General features: G+C 40.9%; 1 protein-coding gene across 2 annotated transcripts in view; it reads left to right on the plus strand.

Annotated features, from left to right (window-relative positions):
* Positions 1-20,148, plus strand: part of FRMD3 (FERM domain containing 3) — a 138,936-nt gene that overhangs the window by 86,438 nt on the left and 32,350 nt on the right. For both annotated transcript variants that reach the window (XM_088054113.1, XM_005522637.2), the window contains exons 5-6: positions 13,576-13,673; positions 14,874-14,997. In XM_088054113.1, the coding sequence (XP_087910239.1) occupies positions 13,576-13,673; positions 14,874-14,997 (222 nt within the window). The remainder of the gene's footprint in view (positions 1-13,575; positions 13,674-14,873; positions 14,998-20,148) is intronic.

Below are 20,148 nucleotides of genomic sequence, written 5' to 3' on the forward strand. Positions count from 1 at the left end.
CCTTCCCTTCCCGCACCCATCCCTTCCCGCACCCTTCCCTTCCCGCACCCTTCCCTTCCCGCACCCTTCCCGCACCCTTCCCTTCCCGCACCCTTCCCGCACCCTTCCCTTCCCGCACCCTTCCCTTCCCGCACCCTTCCCTTCCCTTCCCGCACCCTTCCCTTCCCTTCCCGCACCCTTCCCTTCCCTTCCCGCACCCTTCCCTTCCCTTCCCTTCCCGCACCCTTCCCTTCCCGCACCCTTCCCTTCACGCACCCCTCCCTTCCCGCCCCCTTCCCCCCCCTTCCCTTCCCGCACCCTTCCCGCACCCTTCCCGCACCCTTCCCGCACCCTTCCCTTCCCTTCCCTTCCCTTCCCTTCCCTTCCCTTCCCTTCCCTTCCCTTCCCTTCCCTTCCATTCCCTTCCATTCCTTCCCTTCCCTTCCCTCCCCTCCCCTCCCCTCCCCTCCCCTCCCCTCCCCTCCCCTCCCCTCCCCTCCCCTCCCCTTCCCTTCCCGCACCCTTCCCGCACCCTTCCCGCACCCTTCCCTTCCCGCACCCTTCCCGCACCCTTCCCTTCCCGCACCCTTCCCTTCCCGCACCCTTCCCGCACCCTTCCCTTCCCGCACCCTTCCCCCACCCTTCCCTTCCCGCACCCTTCCCTTCCCGCACCCTTCCCGCACCCTTCCCGCACCCTTCCCTTCCCGCACCCTTCCCTTCCCTTCCCGCACCCTTCCCGCACCCTTCCCTTCCCTTCCCCCACCCTTCCCTTCCCGCACCCTTCCCTTCCCGCACCCTTCCCTTCCCGCACCCCTCCCTTCCCTTCCCGCACCCTTCCCTTCCCGCACCCTTCCCGCACCCTTCCCGCACCCTTCCCGCACCCTTCCCTTCCCGCACCCTTCCCGCACCCTTCCCTTCCCGCACCCTTCCCGCACCCTTCCCTTCCCTTTCTTTTCCTTTATCCCTTTATTTTCCTTTATCTCTTTCTTTCAATTTTTTTTTTCCCCTTCCCCTGAAACAATTTGGGAAGTTTAATTCAGCCCCATTTCAACAGGTTTATGTGTAGTCTCACTTAATTCTCTCTTGGGTCTATCTTTAAGATCACAAATAAGATATCTTTTCAAAGTAATGACAGACTTTTAACAAACATATAGAGATGCAATAAATTCATATTTTTCAACTACAGCTGCTCTGGAGGGTAAGAATTCTTGCTGCTTATGTTGGGATTTTGAAATTTATGCTGTGAAAACAGAGTTGTACAACACCTCAGTTGTACTTAATGAATGGAAGCTTTGTCCTTCCTACTGGTAATTGTGAATATTCTGTTGCTCTGGGCATTTTTCCAAGGAGTCTACGTGGTTTTGGGGGGCGGGAATGTAGGAAAGTAACAGCCTTTTTGAGCTCTGTACCAGTTGTGCAAAACTGTATGTATGCTTTACCACCTTGTTAGTGAGCAGGTCTCGCTGCTGACTGTTGGCTGTACGCTGCAGAAGCACCAAGTGCCTCAGCACTTGTTGCCTTAGGTTCTGCATTGGTTCCTCCCCTGAGCATTGCATGGGCTTATGCACACAAGTCACTTCATGAATGGGGGTGATCCCATTGTCACTGGCCTCACACTGAAAGTTTCAGAAACAGCTTGTGTTCTGCTGAATTGTATATTTGTAGTTTGTTTAGAACAGCTGGAGCATGCCATTCATATTATAGCTATTTATCTTGGACGAAATACTGAAACTGTTCAGATGAGTGAACAGGTTATAAACCAGGAAGTCAATGGATTTTCAGTATTTTCTACTGTTTGTCCTTGGATGAACATTTTACCTTTTATGATCCAGAGTATGATTGTATAGACCTTTCTCATTTAAGAATCTAAATTAATTGACTTTTTAAAAACTTGGATATCCTCCCAGGATAAGTTTTATTGGAATGCAAAGCACCAAGAATTGGCTTACTGATGTGTATTGTGCTGTGGGTATGTTTTAGTCTTTGCTAGGACATTTCAAATGAAATAAGTCAAGTTGTGTAAAAAATGGGTTACAGTTTTTTATAGAAATTAATACCATTAAGAGCTTAAAAAGGAGAAATAATTTGAGACATCATTAATTCAACACTTTTTCTGAGTCTGGTCATCTTAATAGTTTCCCAGTGTTGTTACTAAGGAAGCTTTGATTTGTTTCTGCCACTATGTCTTACGCAATAATAAAATACAGAAAATGCTCCTGAAATAAGCAAGTGAAGTGCAGCCATGTAAGCCATCTCTGAGAATTTGCTTAATGACCAAAGCAGAGGGTCAGATTCAAGATGATGCTCTAGATTGGCTGGAGTTATTTTTCTTTTCCTTGAATTGCAGTGATTGGTGAAATTCAAGCAGAAGAATGTTCATGAGCATTTGACAGAGGACAGTCATGAAACCTTGAGGACTAGTTGGCTTCTTGGTAGATTTTTGCTTTGCTTTTTTTTTTTTAATGCTGTGTTCACTTGACAATCATATTTTTTGCCATGTGTTCTTAAGTTGTTTTGAAAATAAGCTAATAATGTTGTCACCCTTTGACTTAAAAGCCATCTGTACTTTGCAGCTGTATGTACAGTCAGCTGAGTGAGAGTAATAGCGCTTTACATTTCTGTTACTGTCTGTGCCTATGCATGTCAGAGCTGCTCTTTCACTACTTCAGCTGGGTGGAAATCTGATGGTGGCTGTGGTCCCCATTTAAATAATGAAATTAAGTTACAGTAAGACATTCTGTCATATTGTCATACCACTCTTCGGTTCAGAACATTAATTAACCCTGTGGGTTAATCCCTCATGTGGATTATTGTTGATGCAGTCCTTGTAAAAGCTTTATAGGAATAAATCTTTAATGAAGCATCTTTGAGACATCAGAGAGACTTACAGTTCTTAAAAAGAACTGGTTTTCCAACTCTTCCATAGAAACAGCTGATGTAAAAAAATCATCCATTCAGCACATGAAGCTGTGTGTCTGTGATGTAAAGGTTTGATTTCTGAAGCCAGTGTGACATGGGTAGAGATACTGTTCAGGATTTAGACATCACAGGAAGAAAATATAAGAGCTGTCCCCTCAGATTACTGATACTTCATTTCTGTCCTGCCTTTTATAAATTGGGCTTGACTGTAATCCTTGAGTTACTCTGTGGTTTAACATGTGATACTATTTTCAGAAAATTAAGGTGGAGAATGACCTATCTAAAGTTATCACTATGTCTATGATATTATGGTAAAAAACCCCGTAGTAGTCTGAAAACATGTGCACACTGTGTGTTCAGAGGCCAGGAATGCCTTGGGCAACAAATGATGCTGCGTGCTTGCCTGCCACTGCATTTATTACACTGCTAAGGACAGCTAAGAATATTGTCAGCTACGTTGTAACTTTCCAGCCACTTACTTTCATCCTCTCTTGCTTTAATTAACAACTGCTTCCATAGCTATGCTTTTGAAATATAATCAGTGCCTACCTTTGGACATCAAGGCACTCTGAAATATTACTGCGAAAGAGGAAATTCTATAGAAAATATTTCTACCTCTCACTATGAAAGGGAGGTTCTCTGTGGTCCTTGGGCACTGTTCTCTCTGGATTGAGCTGGTGTTAGGATGGTAGTTCATAAGTTATCTTCAGAGGCCATGGGGGTTGTTGCCTTGATCTCTCTTGCTTATGTAGTAATAGACCACCTGAAACCCAACTTGTCAATGAAGTACAAATCTTAATGCACTTCAGTGCTTCTCAACTCACCATCTTAATGGGTGTCAACATGGATTTAGAAGATCTGTCCTTATTTTCAGAAATAGTTTCCACAGCACTGAGGCTGCACTTTGAAACATGTTAGAAAAAGACTAAAGATGCACTTTTTCTTTTTTAATTAGGCATTTTTCCCAATGCCTTTTAAAAAATTGTGATGAGAAAGTGGTAAGGATTTAACTTATTTTTCTCAAATGATTTGGCCTCTGTATGTGCACTGGAGGCTCAGCAGACTGCAACACAAGCAGTGTATATATATTTTTGAATGGTTTGTATAATCTTAAATGGAGAAAGATGCTCAGTCTTAGTAGAAGAGTGGTGCTCCTTGTAGTGTGTTGACCCTGGCTTCATGCCTGGCACCCACTAAAGCCTTTCTCTCACTTTCCTCCACAGCTAGACCTCTCACAGGGGAGAGAAAATGTAATGAAGGGTCCATTAATTGAGATAAGGACCAAGAGAAATACTCACCAAACACCAGCATGGGAAAAGAGGGTGTAATTTGAGACATCAGTTGAATTTATTATTAACAAAATCAGAGCAGGAAAATGAGAAGTAAAATAAGACCTTAAAAATGCCTTCTCCCCACCCATCCACTCTTCCTATCTCCACCTGCTCCTTCAATGGCACAGAGACATGGGAAATGAGGGTTATGGTCAGCTGATGATTTCACCTCTGATTCTGGCTTGCCACCTTAGGCTCATCTCTGGAGAGCCTGTTTTTATCCCCTTTCAAACTTCAAACCTAGTTTAAAGTCCTCTAAATCAGCCCTGCCAACTCATGGGCTAGAATCCTTTTGCCCTTGTTAAGAGAGATGGAGTGCCTCTGACTCTAGAAGACCTGTCACTGTAAAAAGTTGCCCCATGATCAAAGTTACATTCATCTGCTCTGGTGTGGAGCTTGTCCATGGGCTACAGGTGGATCTCTGCATCCCTGTGGATCTCAGCAGGGGCACAGCTGCTTCACTATGGTTGGCACCACAGGCTGCAGAGGAATTTCAGCCCCAGAGCTTGGAGCATCTTCTGCCCCTCCTTCACCACTGACCTTGGTGCCTGCAGAGCTGTTCCTCTCATGTGGTCTCACCCTGTTCTTCTCTGGCCATGATTACATCTGTGCAATTGCTTTTTTCTTCCTTCTTAAATCTGTTATCATAGGAGTGTTACCACCATTTCTGACAAGCCCAGCCTTGGCCAGCAGCATGTCCATCTTTGGAGCTGCCAAGGATTGGTTCTGCAGGGCATGGAGGAAGCTTCCAGCAGCTTCTCACAGTAGCCACCCTGTTATCCCCACCATTACCAAGGCTTGGCCATGCAAACCCAATACACTCCTTTATGCTATGGCCATCTCTGAGGTTTTGACTTCGGCTCCATGGGTAGTATGTGGAGGATATCAGGCTTTTCTGAATGTTGCTTCTTAGGTTTGGTTGTCTATCACTTACAGGTGGTGTGAAGTCAGGACAAAGTCCTTCAGTTTTAGAAAACAGCATTTAACTGGCATCACTGAGCATATCTAATGAGAGTAACAAGTGCAAGTTTTTAATTACACAATAGCAACATGGCACCAGATCTTCACATCTCCCCTGTTCCCCTGCCACACATACCTGTTTCTTTTATTTTCTTTTTAAATCAGTATTTGCAATGTAGCCTGACAGGACTGGGGATAGAAGCCTTGAATACATACAGTTTTGGTATTACTGTTAATTTCCTTTTCTCTTAATTTTCTGGTTTTTGGTTAATTCCCATTGTTTTTCCAGAAAGCATGATAGCTTGATAGGGGGAAGTTTTCTTTTGCTATGTGCCTTAAACTGTGTGCAGAAAAAGGGATATTCTATAGTTCACTATAAAGCCCAAGGTTTTGCATGGCATGCAAAGATATAAAACTGCTGTGAACAAAGTTTAACCTGCAGAAATCATTCAATCTGCAGCATACACAGCATCCCAGAAGACTCTATGGAAAGCACAGATATTTTGCTCTGTGCCCTTCTTCCCTGTTCACAGCTCAGAGCCCTGAGAGGGTCCACAGGTAGGAAAGCCTGAGATGCTGTACATGAACAGGGTCTGAACAGTCAAGGGAGTATGAACGGATATATCCAAAGACTCATCATACTTGGAGACAGATATTTTGTTATTTATTTTCAGTGTTCTTTTTTAGGTAATAAATCAAACAGTGTTTTTTATTTCTTATATAAGAAATCATCCAAGGGACTCATGTTCTATTTTCAAATCTCTTCATTTTAGTATGTGTGCATAATTAAAATGAGAGAATATAAAGTCATTTGAGGTGCCAAAGGAATGCTCTAAAATGCTACAGACAATACTGTATCAGTAATCCATTATTATTATAGAAAAAAACAGTTTTAGAAGAGGGCATGGGTGAATAGCAGGTGGAATCAATCAAAGATAGATTATTTCAACTAGCTTTCATCATGCCCTTTTTCCCTAATCCATACTTCCTAATCCAAGAAGCACTTCTTCAATGACTAGTCTGTCATAAATCACTGTAGTGAGTATTTTGATAGCAGGAAAAGTGGATGAAAAAATTGTTTAATTGGAAGTTCACAGAGAATTACAAAGACTTGGGGTATGTAAGCATGGCACACTCAGTGTTTGTCTAGTCCAGGCTCAATCAGCTGTACTTGATATTGCCATGTGCTGAAAGGGTCTTGTGCTTTTTCCTCCAGAAGCTGGAGGCCAATTGAGGTTGACAGTAGTTGTTAATGCCTGAATGGATCTGGTTGTTAATGCCTGAATATCAAATGATTTGTTTACAAGTCGGAAAGTTGTGCATTAGGTTAATATCTTAAAGGTAAGTTCATACGAGCTGGGCCTGTGCTCCTAGCCCTGTTCCAGACATCATTTAGGAATACCTCTGCTTGTCCTGGTACCGTTCTTCTCTTCTTGTGGTCATAGCTGTGCTTTGGTATCTATGAAAGTCCACTTACGTATTTTGTATTTGTCAAGGCCACTTTGGCAGTTGCCAAGTGAGTTTATAGTTTTAATAGTGTTGCAGTCACAATCAGATTGAATAGCATAAATCTTAAAAGTGAGTGTTTTGTTAGTAAGAGCACTTTACACTGCAGGCTTGCAGATAACATTCAGCGTGAGGAAAAAATTACCAAAAAGATCCATATTTTTTTTAGTGGAGATTGTGCCTGATGGAGAAGAGACCTTGTACACGTTCAGAGCTCTTCTTGTAGTTCTCTGAGGGGAAGGCAGAGTGGCAGAGAAGAAGCAGTCCAGTCATGATGTTTTGCAGAAAAGACTATTCCTGTGCTGTGGTGGGACTGTTTATGTAGCCAGGAGCCAAAACAATGCTTATCTTTTGCCACTCCTTTGCCTGCTTTACTCATTAGTGAAATTAATTATTATGTAACGATAAGGATTTTTTCCTCCGTGGCCAGTGCTGTCAAGCAACTCACTGGAATGGTAATTTATCATCCTTTACTGTTTTCCCAAGGAAAGATTATACACTATAATTCAGGCACTGACCAGCTCTGAAGCCAGAAGCTATTTGCTAAATGCAAGTAGCCATCATAACACTGACCTCAGAAGTCAGAGATCTGAGATTACTGAAAGTTGTTATTCAAGTCACCTTCCCACCCCCCACCCCAGGGTATAAAATGAAGTGCTTCTTTCTGAAGGAATAGTTTTGGGTGTTTTGGGGCTTTTTTTATTACTAGGTATCCATGATTTTGGCAGTATAGGAGGGGCATAGGCAGAAGGGGGATGTGGAGTACTTATACCTTCATTATGTTTTGAGTCCTTAACATATTTCTTCAGAAGGCATAGAACAAGAAGGGTGATTCTTTCTACAGGTGCCTATTAACAGAACTAGTCATGCAGTTTCTCAAATAAGCAAACAAGATGATTTATAATACTTTTGGTGTTAGATATTTTAAGAGAAGTAGAATTTTCCATTTTCTTGAGTCTGGATGAAGATAATGCTTTGAAATCATGATAGATATCCCCCCAGTTCCTAATTCCACTGCTATAATTTGGCTTATGACTGATCATATAGGTTAAAAGGGAAATTGCTGTACTGGCATCAGTGTGGCATGCTTATTGTCATGTTTGACAAATGGAGAGTTGGGTTTAAGCTATGATATCATGAACGGAACTTTCCTGTTGTTTCAGAAAAACAGGAAAACTTCTAGATGATCTCCTTCCCATCCAAATTTGCTAAAGGGCTTTTTGAATTGTATTAGGACTTTCAACATATGTATTCATTTTAGTATTATTTTCTGGATATTTTGCTCATATTTGTGTAATCATTCTTTTTTTGTACTTGGTAATACTGTCTTTCTTCACAACCTCCTGAGAAAGTGGGCTCACTATCTGCTATGTCAGGTGCTTTCTTTCCTCTGCCTTAAGCAATTTCCCGATTTCACTGATTTTCCCCTAGCTATAGTATTTTAGGATTCAGTGGGTAGCAGTTCTGCATTTGCCTTTCCTGCCATCTTCATGATTTCAAAAGACTCACTCTTACTCTCCCTTAGTCACCATCTTGCCCTGTAAGGGGGGCTCTGTCTTCTCATTCATTTTAGTTCTCTATTAATCAAGCTCAGCTATGTCCCACTCGGTCTCCAGGGACCAGAAACATTCAAGGTGTGATTACTTCAAGGCTTTAAGTAGTGGCAAAATGCCTCTCTGTTTTTCAACATATCATTTCAAATATCATTCCCAGTGATACCAAACATTCTCTTGGCTTTGTTTTTGGCTGCTGCTGTACCCTGAGTTGATGGTTTCAGAGTGATGACTTTTCCTTATTTTTAAAGATATCCAACTCCTTCTCAAGTATTAGCAAATAAGTAGGCAATATATTTTAGCTAATATAATTATTTTTTTCTGTCACAGAATCAATTAGATTGGAAAAGATGTCTGATATCATTGAGTCTAACCTACCATTCAAAACCACCATGTTCAGTAGACCATGGCACTGAGTGCCTCCAGCCTTATCTTAAACACCTCCAGGGACAGTGACTCCACCACCTCTCTGGGCAGATCATTCCAAAGTCTAATCACCCAATCTGTAAATAAATTCTTCTAATGTCCAACCTAAACTTCCCCTGATGCAGCTTAAGCCTGTGTCCTCTTGTCCTGTCACTGGTTACATGGGAGAAGAGACTGAGCCCCACCTGGCTGCATCCTCCACTGAGCCTCCTTTTCTCCAGGCTAAACAACCCCAGCTCCCGCAGCTGTTGCTTGTAACACTTGTGCTATGGTTCCTTCACCAGTCTTTTTGTCCTTCTCTGGACTCACTTCAGCACCTTTTCCTGGTCCTTCTTGAACTGAGGGCCCCAAAACTTGACACAAAACTGGAGGTGTAGCTTCACCTGTGCGAGTACAGAGGGAGAATGACTTCCCTAGTCCCTCTGGACAGGCTGCTCTTGATAAAGACAAGGATGCCACTGGCCGTCTGTCTTGGTTTGTAGGACGGGTGTCTGCTAAGGAAGGCAGAAGACTCCCTTGGAATGGAAAATGTAAACCCCTTCCCTCCGAATTATTATAATTATGAAATTAAGGGGCTGTCAGGTGAAGATATGGGGGTAGGAATGTCAGTTCTTTACTGGTGTGTACAATAAAGCAGACAGCAGCAGCTCTGGCACTCACACCGAACAGAGCAGGCCCCAGTGACCCCTCCGGGCCGCTCTCCCCTCGCTGCAGTTCCGGGCACGGCCGCCAGGGGGCGCTGCTGCTGCCGCCGGGCGGGGCGGGGATTCCGCCGCGCCGGCAGGGGGCGCTGTGGCGCGGGCTGGGCCCACACGCGGTGATGGCGGCTCGGCCCGGACGGGAAGGGACGGGAGAGAGGCTTCACTTCACAAGCCCCTCTGGGACAGCCGGTCCTGGTGCCCCCGCAGGACTCTAGGGAGCAGCAAGACAGGCTGGTGGGAATGAGCAAAAATCCCGGGGTGATAGCAAGCTGTATCAGAAGTTCCGGAGCTGTGTCTGGAGCCGCGGGATGTTTCGCGGGATATCTGGAGTCTCGGCAAGCAGGAGGTGCGGGGCTACCGTGCAGCGAAAGCTCGGAGCAGCTCTGAAGAAATAGCGGGAGCAGGACAGCAGCAGCCCGGCTTCCAGTAGGGCAGAGAGGTACGAGCTCAGGATCCCCACGGCAGAAGACAGCAGGACCGTGCTGGGCTCTGGTGGCAGCAGGGAAATCCTTTCCCCAAAATAGCAGCCGAGTGGGAGAGTGAGACTAGCTGCTGCCCCCGCCACTTCACATGTCCAGTTCTCATTTTATCTCTGTCCCTTATAGAGAAACTCCCAAAGGGTGAAGTGTCACCAGATGCCTTACTCTCTTGAGCTTGGCCACTTTTGTTTGTTAAGTACCCATAAGCCATAAGTGGTTAGTGTTTCTTAGTAACTTCTGGGAAAAATTCTATAGGTAAGAAGGAACAAAAGAAAGGAAATCTAACCCCCAACGTCTTTTTGGCCACCTGGAAACATTGCTGGCTCATGTTCAGCCTTTTTATCTCTCTTTTTTTTTTTTTTTTCTTTTTTATTTCTTTTTTTTTTTTTTCTCTTTTCAACCTTTTTTTTATAGAAAATATGTTCTCTTATTTGTGATATTACATACTTGTATGTAGTAGTTAGTGTTTACTGGAGATTCATATGCTTTGGCAGAAAACAGGTGCTCCTGCAGTGTACTTGATATCTACTGTAAAAGAAAAAATGCAAAGTTGGTATTCTGAATAATATGCATAAAGAACTCAAAAATTTTTCTTGGTAGAAGGGCACCCAAATCCAGGAATATTGTATACACATTCATTTGCCGTCTGCCACTCTGTACCTGAGTACACACAGTACCATATAAAAGAGTAGTGAGTCGAAGTCAGATACCATGCTAAGATAACAATTTTTGATGAATTGCTGGATCTCTGGAGATGACCATATCTGTCAGCTGGAAAGACTGCAACAACACTGGGAGGAGATACATTTGCTATGGGAATAAACTGAGTAAAGTGACTTGAACCAAATAAAAAAACACTGTGTGGCCAAATTACAAAGTTTGGCTGTGGGAAAGCTTTCTTGCCTCACTGAACATCTTAAAATAGATAAATAGTCTGTTAAGCAGCTAGCAACATGGTCTCTGGGGTCATGATGCTTGCTTAAAAACAAGAATAGATATTGCCGACCCTTAATCTTCATGGCAGGAAAGGCTTGGCTGACCTGAAGTTGAGTCATCTGTATTGCAATCAGCTAATAGATGGAAATGAGGTTATTCCAATGAGAGACAAATGTGAGTACAAGCACTGAAGCATAAGTTTACTAGCTTCTTGTTAAGCTTGAATACTTAGGGGGCTGTAAATCAGGTTATAAAGATATGCCAGGGCTTGGAAAAAGCAGCTATGGTGAAAGGACACACGAAGAAGCAAAATCAGATCTGATTTTGCAAATTTTTTCTGGAAGTGTATACGGTTTTAAGTACATACAAAACACCTTAGTGAATTTAGGAGTCAGGTGTACATTCATAAGTTTTTTCTGACTTGGGGCATAAGTATTACAGGAAGTGTCTGAAGTTTAGTGAGCCTTCGGCAAAATGTGCAGAAATTCCCTTCAACTGAAAATACATTTATCTTCTTCATTTGAAAGAATTCTAAAGTATTAGTCCTGTTCCAGGCTGCTCTTCTTGCTTTGGAGATGTCAGTCTATCTTTTTAGGACAGGTGCTCTGGCCCTCTGATCAATTTGGTGGCTCTACTCTGGATTTGTTCCAACAAATCCAACTCTTTCTTTTATTGCAGACCCCAGAGCTGGATACAGTACTCCAGATGGGATCTCACCAGAGCAGAGCAGAGGGGCAGAATCCCCTCCTTTGACTTGCTGCTCACACCTCTTCTGATGCAGCCCAACATAAGGCTTGCTTTCTGGGCTGTGTTTGCACACTCTTGGGTCATGCTGAGCTTTTCATCCACCAACATCCTCAAGTCCTTCTCTTCAGGGGTGCTCTCAGTTCATTCTCCATCTGGCCTGTACTTGTGCTTTGGATTGCCCTGACCCATGTGCAAGACCTTACAGCTGGCATTGTTGAACTTCATGAGCTTTCCACAGATGCACCTCTCAAGCCTGTTAAGGTCCCTCTGGATGGCATCATTTCCCTCCAGCTATGTTGACAGACCCACACACAGCTTGGTTTTATTGGCAAATGACACTGAGGATCTTTGATTGTGGTCAGCAACAAACCATTTGCTTAGAAATGACACACGATATGTTGACCTCACAGCTTGGCTAACAAACCATTTTCTGAAATCTTGGGTGGGTTTTTTTGGCACTGCTTACAGCTGAACACTGGCCTCAAGCTAATGGTCACTCTGGAGAATGGTATCCTATTTTTTTCACCCTGGAAAATCTTACCAAAATTTTCTGCATAGGCAGTGCTCAATTGCCCAAGTTATATATGGTATTTACATCAATACAATGAACCTTTTCTGGTACACTGTCATTGCAGATTAAGAATTTTTACTTCATCTCACTGAGGCCTTTGGTGCACACTACTACAGGTAGTTCCTCTGGGATCTACCTACAGACTAGCAGTACAAACATATGGAAGTGAATTTAGGAGCTGTTACTGGACATGGATTACAGAGGGGAAATAAGGTGCTGCAAAATATATATATATAAAAAAAAAGCCCTGAAATGCAAAGATTCTGTAGATCTTGTAATGTGAAGGGATGTGTTTACAATGAGAGAAAATTACTTTTCTCATTGGTAACTATCCCATTTACTAGGTTCAGTAAAAATCCAAGGAAAGGAGAAAAGTTTCTCTTGCCCTTCAAATAGTATTTCCAGACTTGCTCTTGATGCAGAAGCTCATGATATGAGCAGGTAACAGAAGCAGGTAACTTGGACAAAATATATCTGACAGTGGTATTAGTCATAAACCACCTTTTTATTGTCTATGCTGTATATTGCTCAAGTTTAGAGAGGACTGTCAGTGTCAAGGAATGTTCTGATGGTCTGCAGAAGCCACTGAGTCTTGACAGAACCCTCTAGATGCTAGATTTTGTCTATTTGAAGCAATGTTTAAATAGTTTATTTTCCCAGAGGAGTGAAGTGGCTAAATGGTGTGGCTGAAACCTGCCTGGTGCTGGGAAAGAAGCTGTGAGTGACTTGCTGTGCAGGTGGGTTGTTCCATCTATGGGAGGCTGTTCTGCAGGGGAGAAAGCAGAAGAAAAAGTGGTTGAAGCTGTGCCATTCCAGTTGCTATTAAAGCTTAGAGATCCTCTGTGGTAGAAGGCAGAGGATAGGTAGAAGGAACCTTTTGTTTTCTTCTCACCATTTCTTTAGAGAAACACGTGAATGGGAGAGGTGACCACCCCAGGCAGGTGCCCTATGCCTGTGGCATTTTAGACCTCATGAAGTTATTTCTGCCTTCAAACTTCATCTAGGATCCTTTACAGATAAAAAAAAAAAACAAACCACAAAATAGAGAAAAAAATCTCCACTGTTGGTCAGTGTGTTATTTTGCCTACAGGAAGAGAAAGATTGCCTGGTGTAAACCTGTATATAATGAGAACAGGGGTGCTCAAACAAGCTTACATTGCCATAATTTATTTCACATTATTATTCAGCATTATAATAGCTGTATATTTTAAATAAAGCACATTCTATAACATTTCTTAGTGTTTTTTTGCTTTTTTTAAAATTTTTTGCTCTTATTATTCCACCATTATTGAAAGGAGATCTATTTACCTCTGTTTTTTCCATGTGGTTGTGTTTTGCCTCTTTTTCGTGCCAATTAAAATAAAAAGGAAGATCCAAAATAGTTGCACATCTGGTTTCATGCCGATACTTTAAATCTGTTACAAAAAGATAGCATGTTGTTTCTTCATCTTTAAAATTTTATTTCAGATACCTCTTATATCTACAAATAAAAAGGGACATTTTCCATGGCCGTTTGCTGTGTTCCTTTTCTGATGCTGCCTACCTGGGTGCCTGTATTGTCCAAGGTAAGTACGACCAGCAGGTTTCTTTAAATACTTCAGTCATATGTTTGTTCTATCAAAGCAGCAGTGCAAAACTTGTATAACTACAGCTAGCAATAACTTGTTGTTGTTGTTGCTGTACTGTTCCCCTGTATTGACATGCACTGTGAAGTAAGCACTTCAGCCTGTTAGCCAATGAGGTGGAGCTTAAAAGAAATTAAACCAAAGCAGTTATCTTAGCATTTTAGTGAAGAAGTATGACATCAATGTTAGATTCCACTTACCAAAAAAGAAAAACTCCATTCTGAATCCTGAATGGGAAAGTAGCCTATTCCATTTGAATTAAGCAGGAAAAAGTGTCATTCGGTGTCCTTTCTTATATTAAAGAAGACCTGTGTGATGATGGAATCTCTGGCAAAAATAGAAGATGTAATTCAAGGGGAAAGAAATTTTGTTTTATTTTCCCTATTTTTATTGTTTTTTTCCTCTCCATCATTTCCTTAGGACCAAATTCAGATAGATATGTCTTGAATTGTACAGAAAGGAATAATCATCGGTGTGTCTGATTAGGGAAACCATATGTGTGAAAGTTTCCTTTATTCTTCCTTAAGGTGAACAAAGTTCTTAATGCATTACAAGGCAGTGTTTCCAAACCAAAACTGAGTCCAGGCCTTATTAAATGAGGCTCATTCAGAAAATTAGAACACCAAATGTGAGGTTTGGGTACCTAAGTGACACATCTTTAGAAGAGAAATCAAGTTCTGCCTGATGGCTTGATCAACATTGTGGCCTGTGTTTCTCTGCTAGAACAGAATTAGAACCAGTCCAGTGAGGATAAATCATGTGAAAAAGGGAAGAATCAGGAGTGCATTATTTTAGTTCTGTCTGGTACCAGAATAATAGATACTCGGAGGGGAACAGTGCTGATGTTTCTGTTTCACAGAGCATTTTTCTGCCACAGAAAATAGTTTACTACTGCTAATTAATGCTGTAGTTAATAAGGCATTGAACTTCTCTTGAAACTCATTGATTAAAGTGACAGTTATAAGGATTTTGTTATTTCAGTTAATTATAAATTCCTCAAAGAAACATTTCTTGAGAGATGCTGGATTCTTAGGGAGCGTGAAAGTACCTTGAATTACGCTGCATTTATTTCCTTCTTTCCCCATTAATTAATGTTGCAATTCAATTTTTCTGCTTTGTTTGTGTTTTGGATCTGTTCAGCTGAACTTGGTGATTATGATCCTGATGAACACCCAGAGAATTACATCAGCGACTTTAAGATTTTTCCCAAGCAGTCACAAAAGCTTGAGAAGAAAATAGCTGAAATGCATAAAAATGAATTCAGGTAATTTATAATGCTGTTTGGTAAAGAGACAGCTAAGAAATACTTTTATCTGTTTCCAAGTAGCACATTTTAACTTAAAAGGGTTTGTTCCATGAATTATAATAGAAGCTCTACCAATATGCTGTCTGATAGGCTGTATTTGAAAATGTGGTTTCAGCTTAGGGGGTTTTCTTTGCCTGTTAACTTTCATTAATCATAGTTGATTCCTGCATGACTGCTGGTAATTTAGACTTCATTTGCTTGAAATGTAGGTCTGGTTGGTGGGAACAGCTCCCATGATCAGAGCTGTTCTAGTTGATTAGTGGAATAACATCTTTCATTTAGAGAGCACATGTTTTTTGCTCAGAAGTTTCTGTCTGTAGTGCAGTTCTAAAATTTTTGATAGATATTGACCTGATTGAAGCTATAATTAGGTTATTTCATCTGTAGGTGGTTAACATAGTAGTGAATTGCACAGAAATATATATGAGTGAGTAACTTCCTTGGAAGACTAAGGAGGTGAGATCCAGAACACTCTTCATGCTCTTTTTTCTGCCCTAAACTTTTAATACTGTAACAAAAAGCAAAGGAGAAAACAATCAGTCAATCTTTTGGTTTTGAAGTGAAATGAGTTTCAGGAGAGAAGGAGCAGTGAGCTGTGCAACTATACCCTCTTCAGGGCTGTTGGTGAATGGCATGCAGAGTGTCGAGTGAGATTTTTAGGCCCTCGGCATCTTGCTTAGTTGAGGATAGTCCTCAGAACACGGGGAAAGGCATAGAATGTGCAGAAAATCAGATGATTAATTACATAAAGTAATTGGAAAGTTTTTGTTGAAAGATTACAGGGCCCTTTGTACTTGTTTACCCTGTGTTTTGTTTTCATATTTCAATATATGCAAAAAGAGGAGAAAAATTCCTTTCCAGGAGAGTTAAAGCTTAAAACACTTTTTATTTCCAAAAGCCTATAAAATATGTTTTTCAAGTAAAATGCAACACTCATGACAATAAGTTTGCCATTATTAATGTATCTTTTTCTTTTTCCCCTCCTGAGACCTATATACCTTCTTTGTATTTCTTTCAGTGAAATGTCTTAAACGGTTTATATCTAACATTTTTTAAAGCAGTCCAGCCTGCACTATACACAGACCCATAGGAACTACATTTTAAAATAAGAATAATTTCTTTTAATGTCAGTATTTTTCCGTAAACTGTCTACAGATTTCCAAAGGATAAATTCAACCTTTAAAAGCCAAGATATTTCATCAGTTAAGCCAGGGTGCAATTGAAAAGTCTGATAAATTCAGTCATTCAAGAACAGGCTTCTGCATTACTTAAAGTTAGAAGAGAAGGAAAGCTGATAGGCCAGTACTGGTGGGGTTTATATTTTATAACACTGGGAGAGATGTATTTTTTTGTGTTGGTTTGCTTTTTCATGTATGTATAATTTTGCACATCCTTTGTGAATGTAATCATCTAGTTCTCCTGTTATGAATAACCAGATACATTTTTAGCTCATCTTTTAAATCCCCTTTCCTGTTGGTGTAATCTGTCTGATACCATGACAGTAAATGTTACAAACTTTCATACAGATCCCTCTTGGATTCCCCAGGTCTTGAATTACCTCCCATCAGTGGCTGCTCAGCACATGAGGATGTTCCTGAATTTCTTCAGTAGTCTTGTCAAGGGCCACCATTCATTATTGTCTTTTGGAAGTCGGATGGTATCAGGCTGACATTTTTTGCTTGTGGATCTGCTGGTTCCTTCAAAAAAAACCCAGGAGGTGTTTGAGGCATAACTATGATTTATAGCAGAATTCTTCTCATATATTCCACTTATATGTTCCTTAATTTGCTTTCTATTCTATATTTTACCAATTTGTAGGTGACGAATTTTAGGCTCAGTGGCTTGTAGCTCTTTGCAGCCTTCAAGAACTGCCATCTTTCTTTTCTGTTTTCTTGGCTTATCTGGTATATAGGTAAGGCATCTGGTGTGCATTACCTATTTGTCTGTTTTCAGAGAACAATGGTAGTTTCAGAGTTGTCTGGGTGGCTTCTATTTGGTAATTTCCCACTGCAGCTCTTTGTCTTCCCCAAATTGATCATCCTCTAACATTTTTTTTACATCAGACATTTACCAGTCACAGAGAAGTTTTACCTTTTTCTGGATATTTAATTCCAGGGATCTCTATTCTAGCAGTACAAATTAATAAAACATATCTGACATATGAATGACAACTATATAGGGAGGGTTCCAGTGCTAGATGACAAGATTTTGGTACATCTTGTTGGAAAAAACTGATAGGAAAAAACAGGTTCTCTATGGCATTGATGAGCACATGTGTTTCAATGTGTTCTCCAGCAAGTCAAATTTTCTGATAACAATATTGTGCTGCTCAGTGAGAATTTTTAAAGTTGCAAGGGGTTCCTTAGGTCTTTTCTCACAAGATACTGGAGTGACATGTTAGCTGACAGGTAATAAGTGAGAAGAACAGATGAGACTGAGAGCCTTTTTAATCCAGCTGTCATTCATCTGTCTTCAGAATTGTTACCTCTGAGTTTCAGCTCTGTAAGCCAGATTGTTTTTTCACATGTGTAAACAAAGAAGAAGACCTCTCTCTCTAGGGGTAGGCTCCCATATCACCAAAGCCCTGGGGCTTGGAAGTGGCCAATTCTTCTTCGAATCCCGTGTCAGCATCTTTAAGGCCTACTCATTGGTCCCATCTTTTCTTCTGTCCTACAGGATGGTGGAAGAATTTAGCTTTAGAAAGGAACGTGAAGATCAAGAGGGGAGTGTGTCCAAAGCAGGAGTAGGGTACTGTGACAGCATCTAGTGTTTAATTGGGTGTTATTTAGAAGCCTTTTTTAATTACTTAAAGCAGATGTATCGTTGTGTCTTATTGGTTTTGGCTATGAGAACATCACTGGATTTTAGCAAAATGTAATCCATTATGTGACTTTCTGTTGCACATAATTGCAAAAATATAAATGTGACAGAAATTGATGGCAGGTTTGTTGAGTTGTGATTGTCTAGTGAATTTTAATTAATTATTCTTCCCTCATTAAGGAAGGGGGAGGTACAGAACAAGAAAAAAGACAGAAGACAAAAATACCTTCTAATGAACTCAGTATCAGGTCTTAAGTACTTTAACAGAGTTTCTTACTCTGAAAAAATTCCCAAGTTTTGGAAAGATACCTTTCAGACAGACCCCCCCAGAGGCTAGGTACCAGAAAATACGGAGATTTCTGAGGGAAATACTGCCATACATCCCTAACAAGGGAATTTATATTTATAGGACTAATGTTTTGGTAGGGTTGTTTCTTCTGTTTGGGTTTTTTTTTTTGGGGGGGGGGGGTGGGAGGAGGGCTGGGGGGTGTTTGTTTGTTTGTTCTTTCCTTTTTTAAAAAGAACTCGCTGGTTGAAAATCACACCCTTTTTCCATCCCATCTGAAAATGAATATTTCATTTTTAGTTCTGATATGAAATATTTCATCATGTATTTATGCAAGTGTTGTGTAAAAAGCTTTGAATTTATCTGAAAGCCCCTCACAAATATTTATTTTTTCGAAGTTACATGACCTGTTCAAATGCCTCTTTTCAATGCTGACCTCATATAGGTAAATACAAGTTATTTTTTTTCCCTTGGATGGCCAATGTGGATACAGTCTTAAGATACCTGAGTGTTACTGAATTGGCTGTTGTGTCTGCTCTGTGTATCAAATGTTTTGCAGAAGTCATATGTGAAAGACTGTCTTTTGGGAGGAGAAAATTTTCCTGTGAGGATGTGAAATCACTGCCATTTTCTGATAATAACTATCTCAAAAACCATTTAAAGTGTAATATTAAAGGGAGTATTTTCTTGAAAACCAAAGTAGAAAATTAATGCTTGTCTTTGATCCAAGCTAAATGAGAAATGTTGTTTAAATTTGTTTTGACAGGCATATAACATTTTTTTCCTTTGCTGCATCATCTACTTTGTAGCTACTCAGTGAGGATTTAAGCAGTTTCAGTTTCCTGTGCTGCTTTGACTCTTACTGTGTTCCCTTAGCCATCCCATCAGCTCTCATATGGCTTTTACACTGGTACCAGCAGGAGCACAGGATATCCTGGTCTCCACTGATGTGGCTCTCCAGCTCTTGTGCAGCTGTCAGTGGAGCCACTGACAAGCATAACTACAAATATTACTGCCTGAGTACAATCTGGGAGGCTGTCCTAGAAGACTTGGCAATGGTTGCTAAAAATGCTTTTCTTTGTGGGTGTTAATATAATTTCATTCAAGATTAAACAACTTCTTGCATGATGAATATATTGAAATTCAGCATATGTTGAATACATTAAAAACAACTAAAACTAAATTATGATTTAGCTGGTGCAGAATAAGGTGGATTTATTTCATTTAAGTGCTTCTTACAGTTAAAAGTACATATTATATGGATTTATGCATGGTGCTGGTGGCCCACTCACGTACACTTTATATTTAGCTTCTAGTACTACCCTAGTCACATTGATATCTAACAGCCTTGTATACACGGAGGGAATTCAATTGAAAGGACAGACAGTATGCTCCAAAACTTGCAAGTCATGTTACAAAAGAGAGCAACTTTTACATTACAAAAGAACCCACTTTTCTTGGGATCAAAGATCTGTTAAGGTTTATGTGGAGCTGAGGGGAATGCCTGGAAAAGAACAGGGCTTGGGCTACTGTAGGGATAAGTGCCTTCCAGGCCTCAGGGCCCAAAGCATTTTCAGTTCCTGTTCATACAAAATATACTGAGGACTTTGGAGGGCTGAGTCCAATGTCCTCTTCATTTCAGCTTTGGTATCCCATGCTGTCTCAGAGTTTTCCAGTGTAGTCATTTAGATTTATTTATCAGGCTATATGTTGGCAACTATCACTGCTTCAAAAATAACCAAGTCTCTAAGTATTAAAACATCATTGTGTGTGGTGGTGTAATAGATGAAGAATTTGTTTCTGTTCTGCTACATTTTCCCAGTGTTTTCACTCCAGAATTTGTATCAGTTGTGATCTGGATGAATCGCAGAGATGGTTGGAAAGTAGTTACATAGTCCCTTCCCTGAAGGATTACATGTGTGCTGGTTTCCTCAGAGCTTTTTTCTTCTGAACCATATTTCTTCTGACAGAAATGTGCTTAAGACCAATTCAAATTAAGGAAC

Source organism: Pseudopodoces humilis, chromosome 4, assembly GCF_049639895.1.
Source record: "Pseudopodoces humilis isolate 2021_Gansu_Grassland_sample_001 chromosome 4, ASM4963989v1, whole genome shotgun sequence".
NCBI classification, from domain to species: Eukaryota; Metazoa; Chordata; class Aves; order Passeriformes; family Paridae; genus Pseudopodoces; species Pseudopodoces humilis.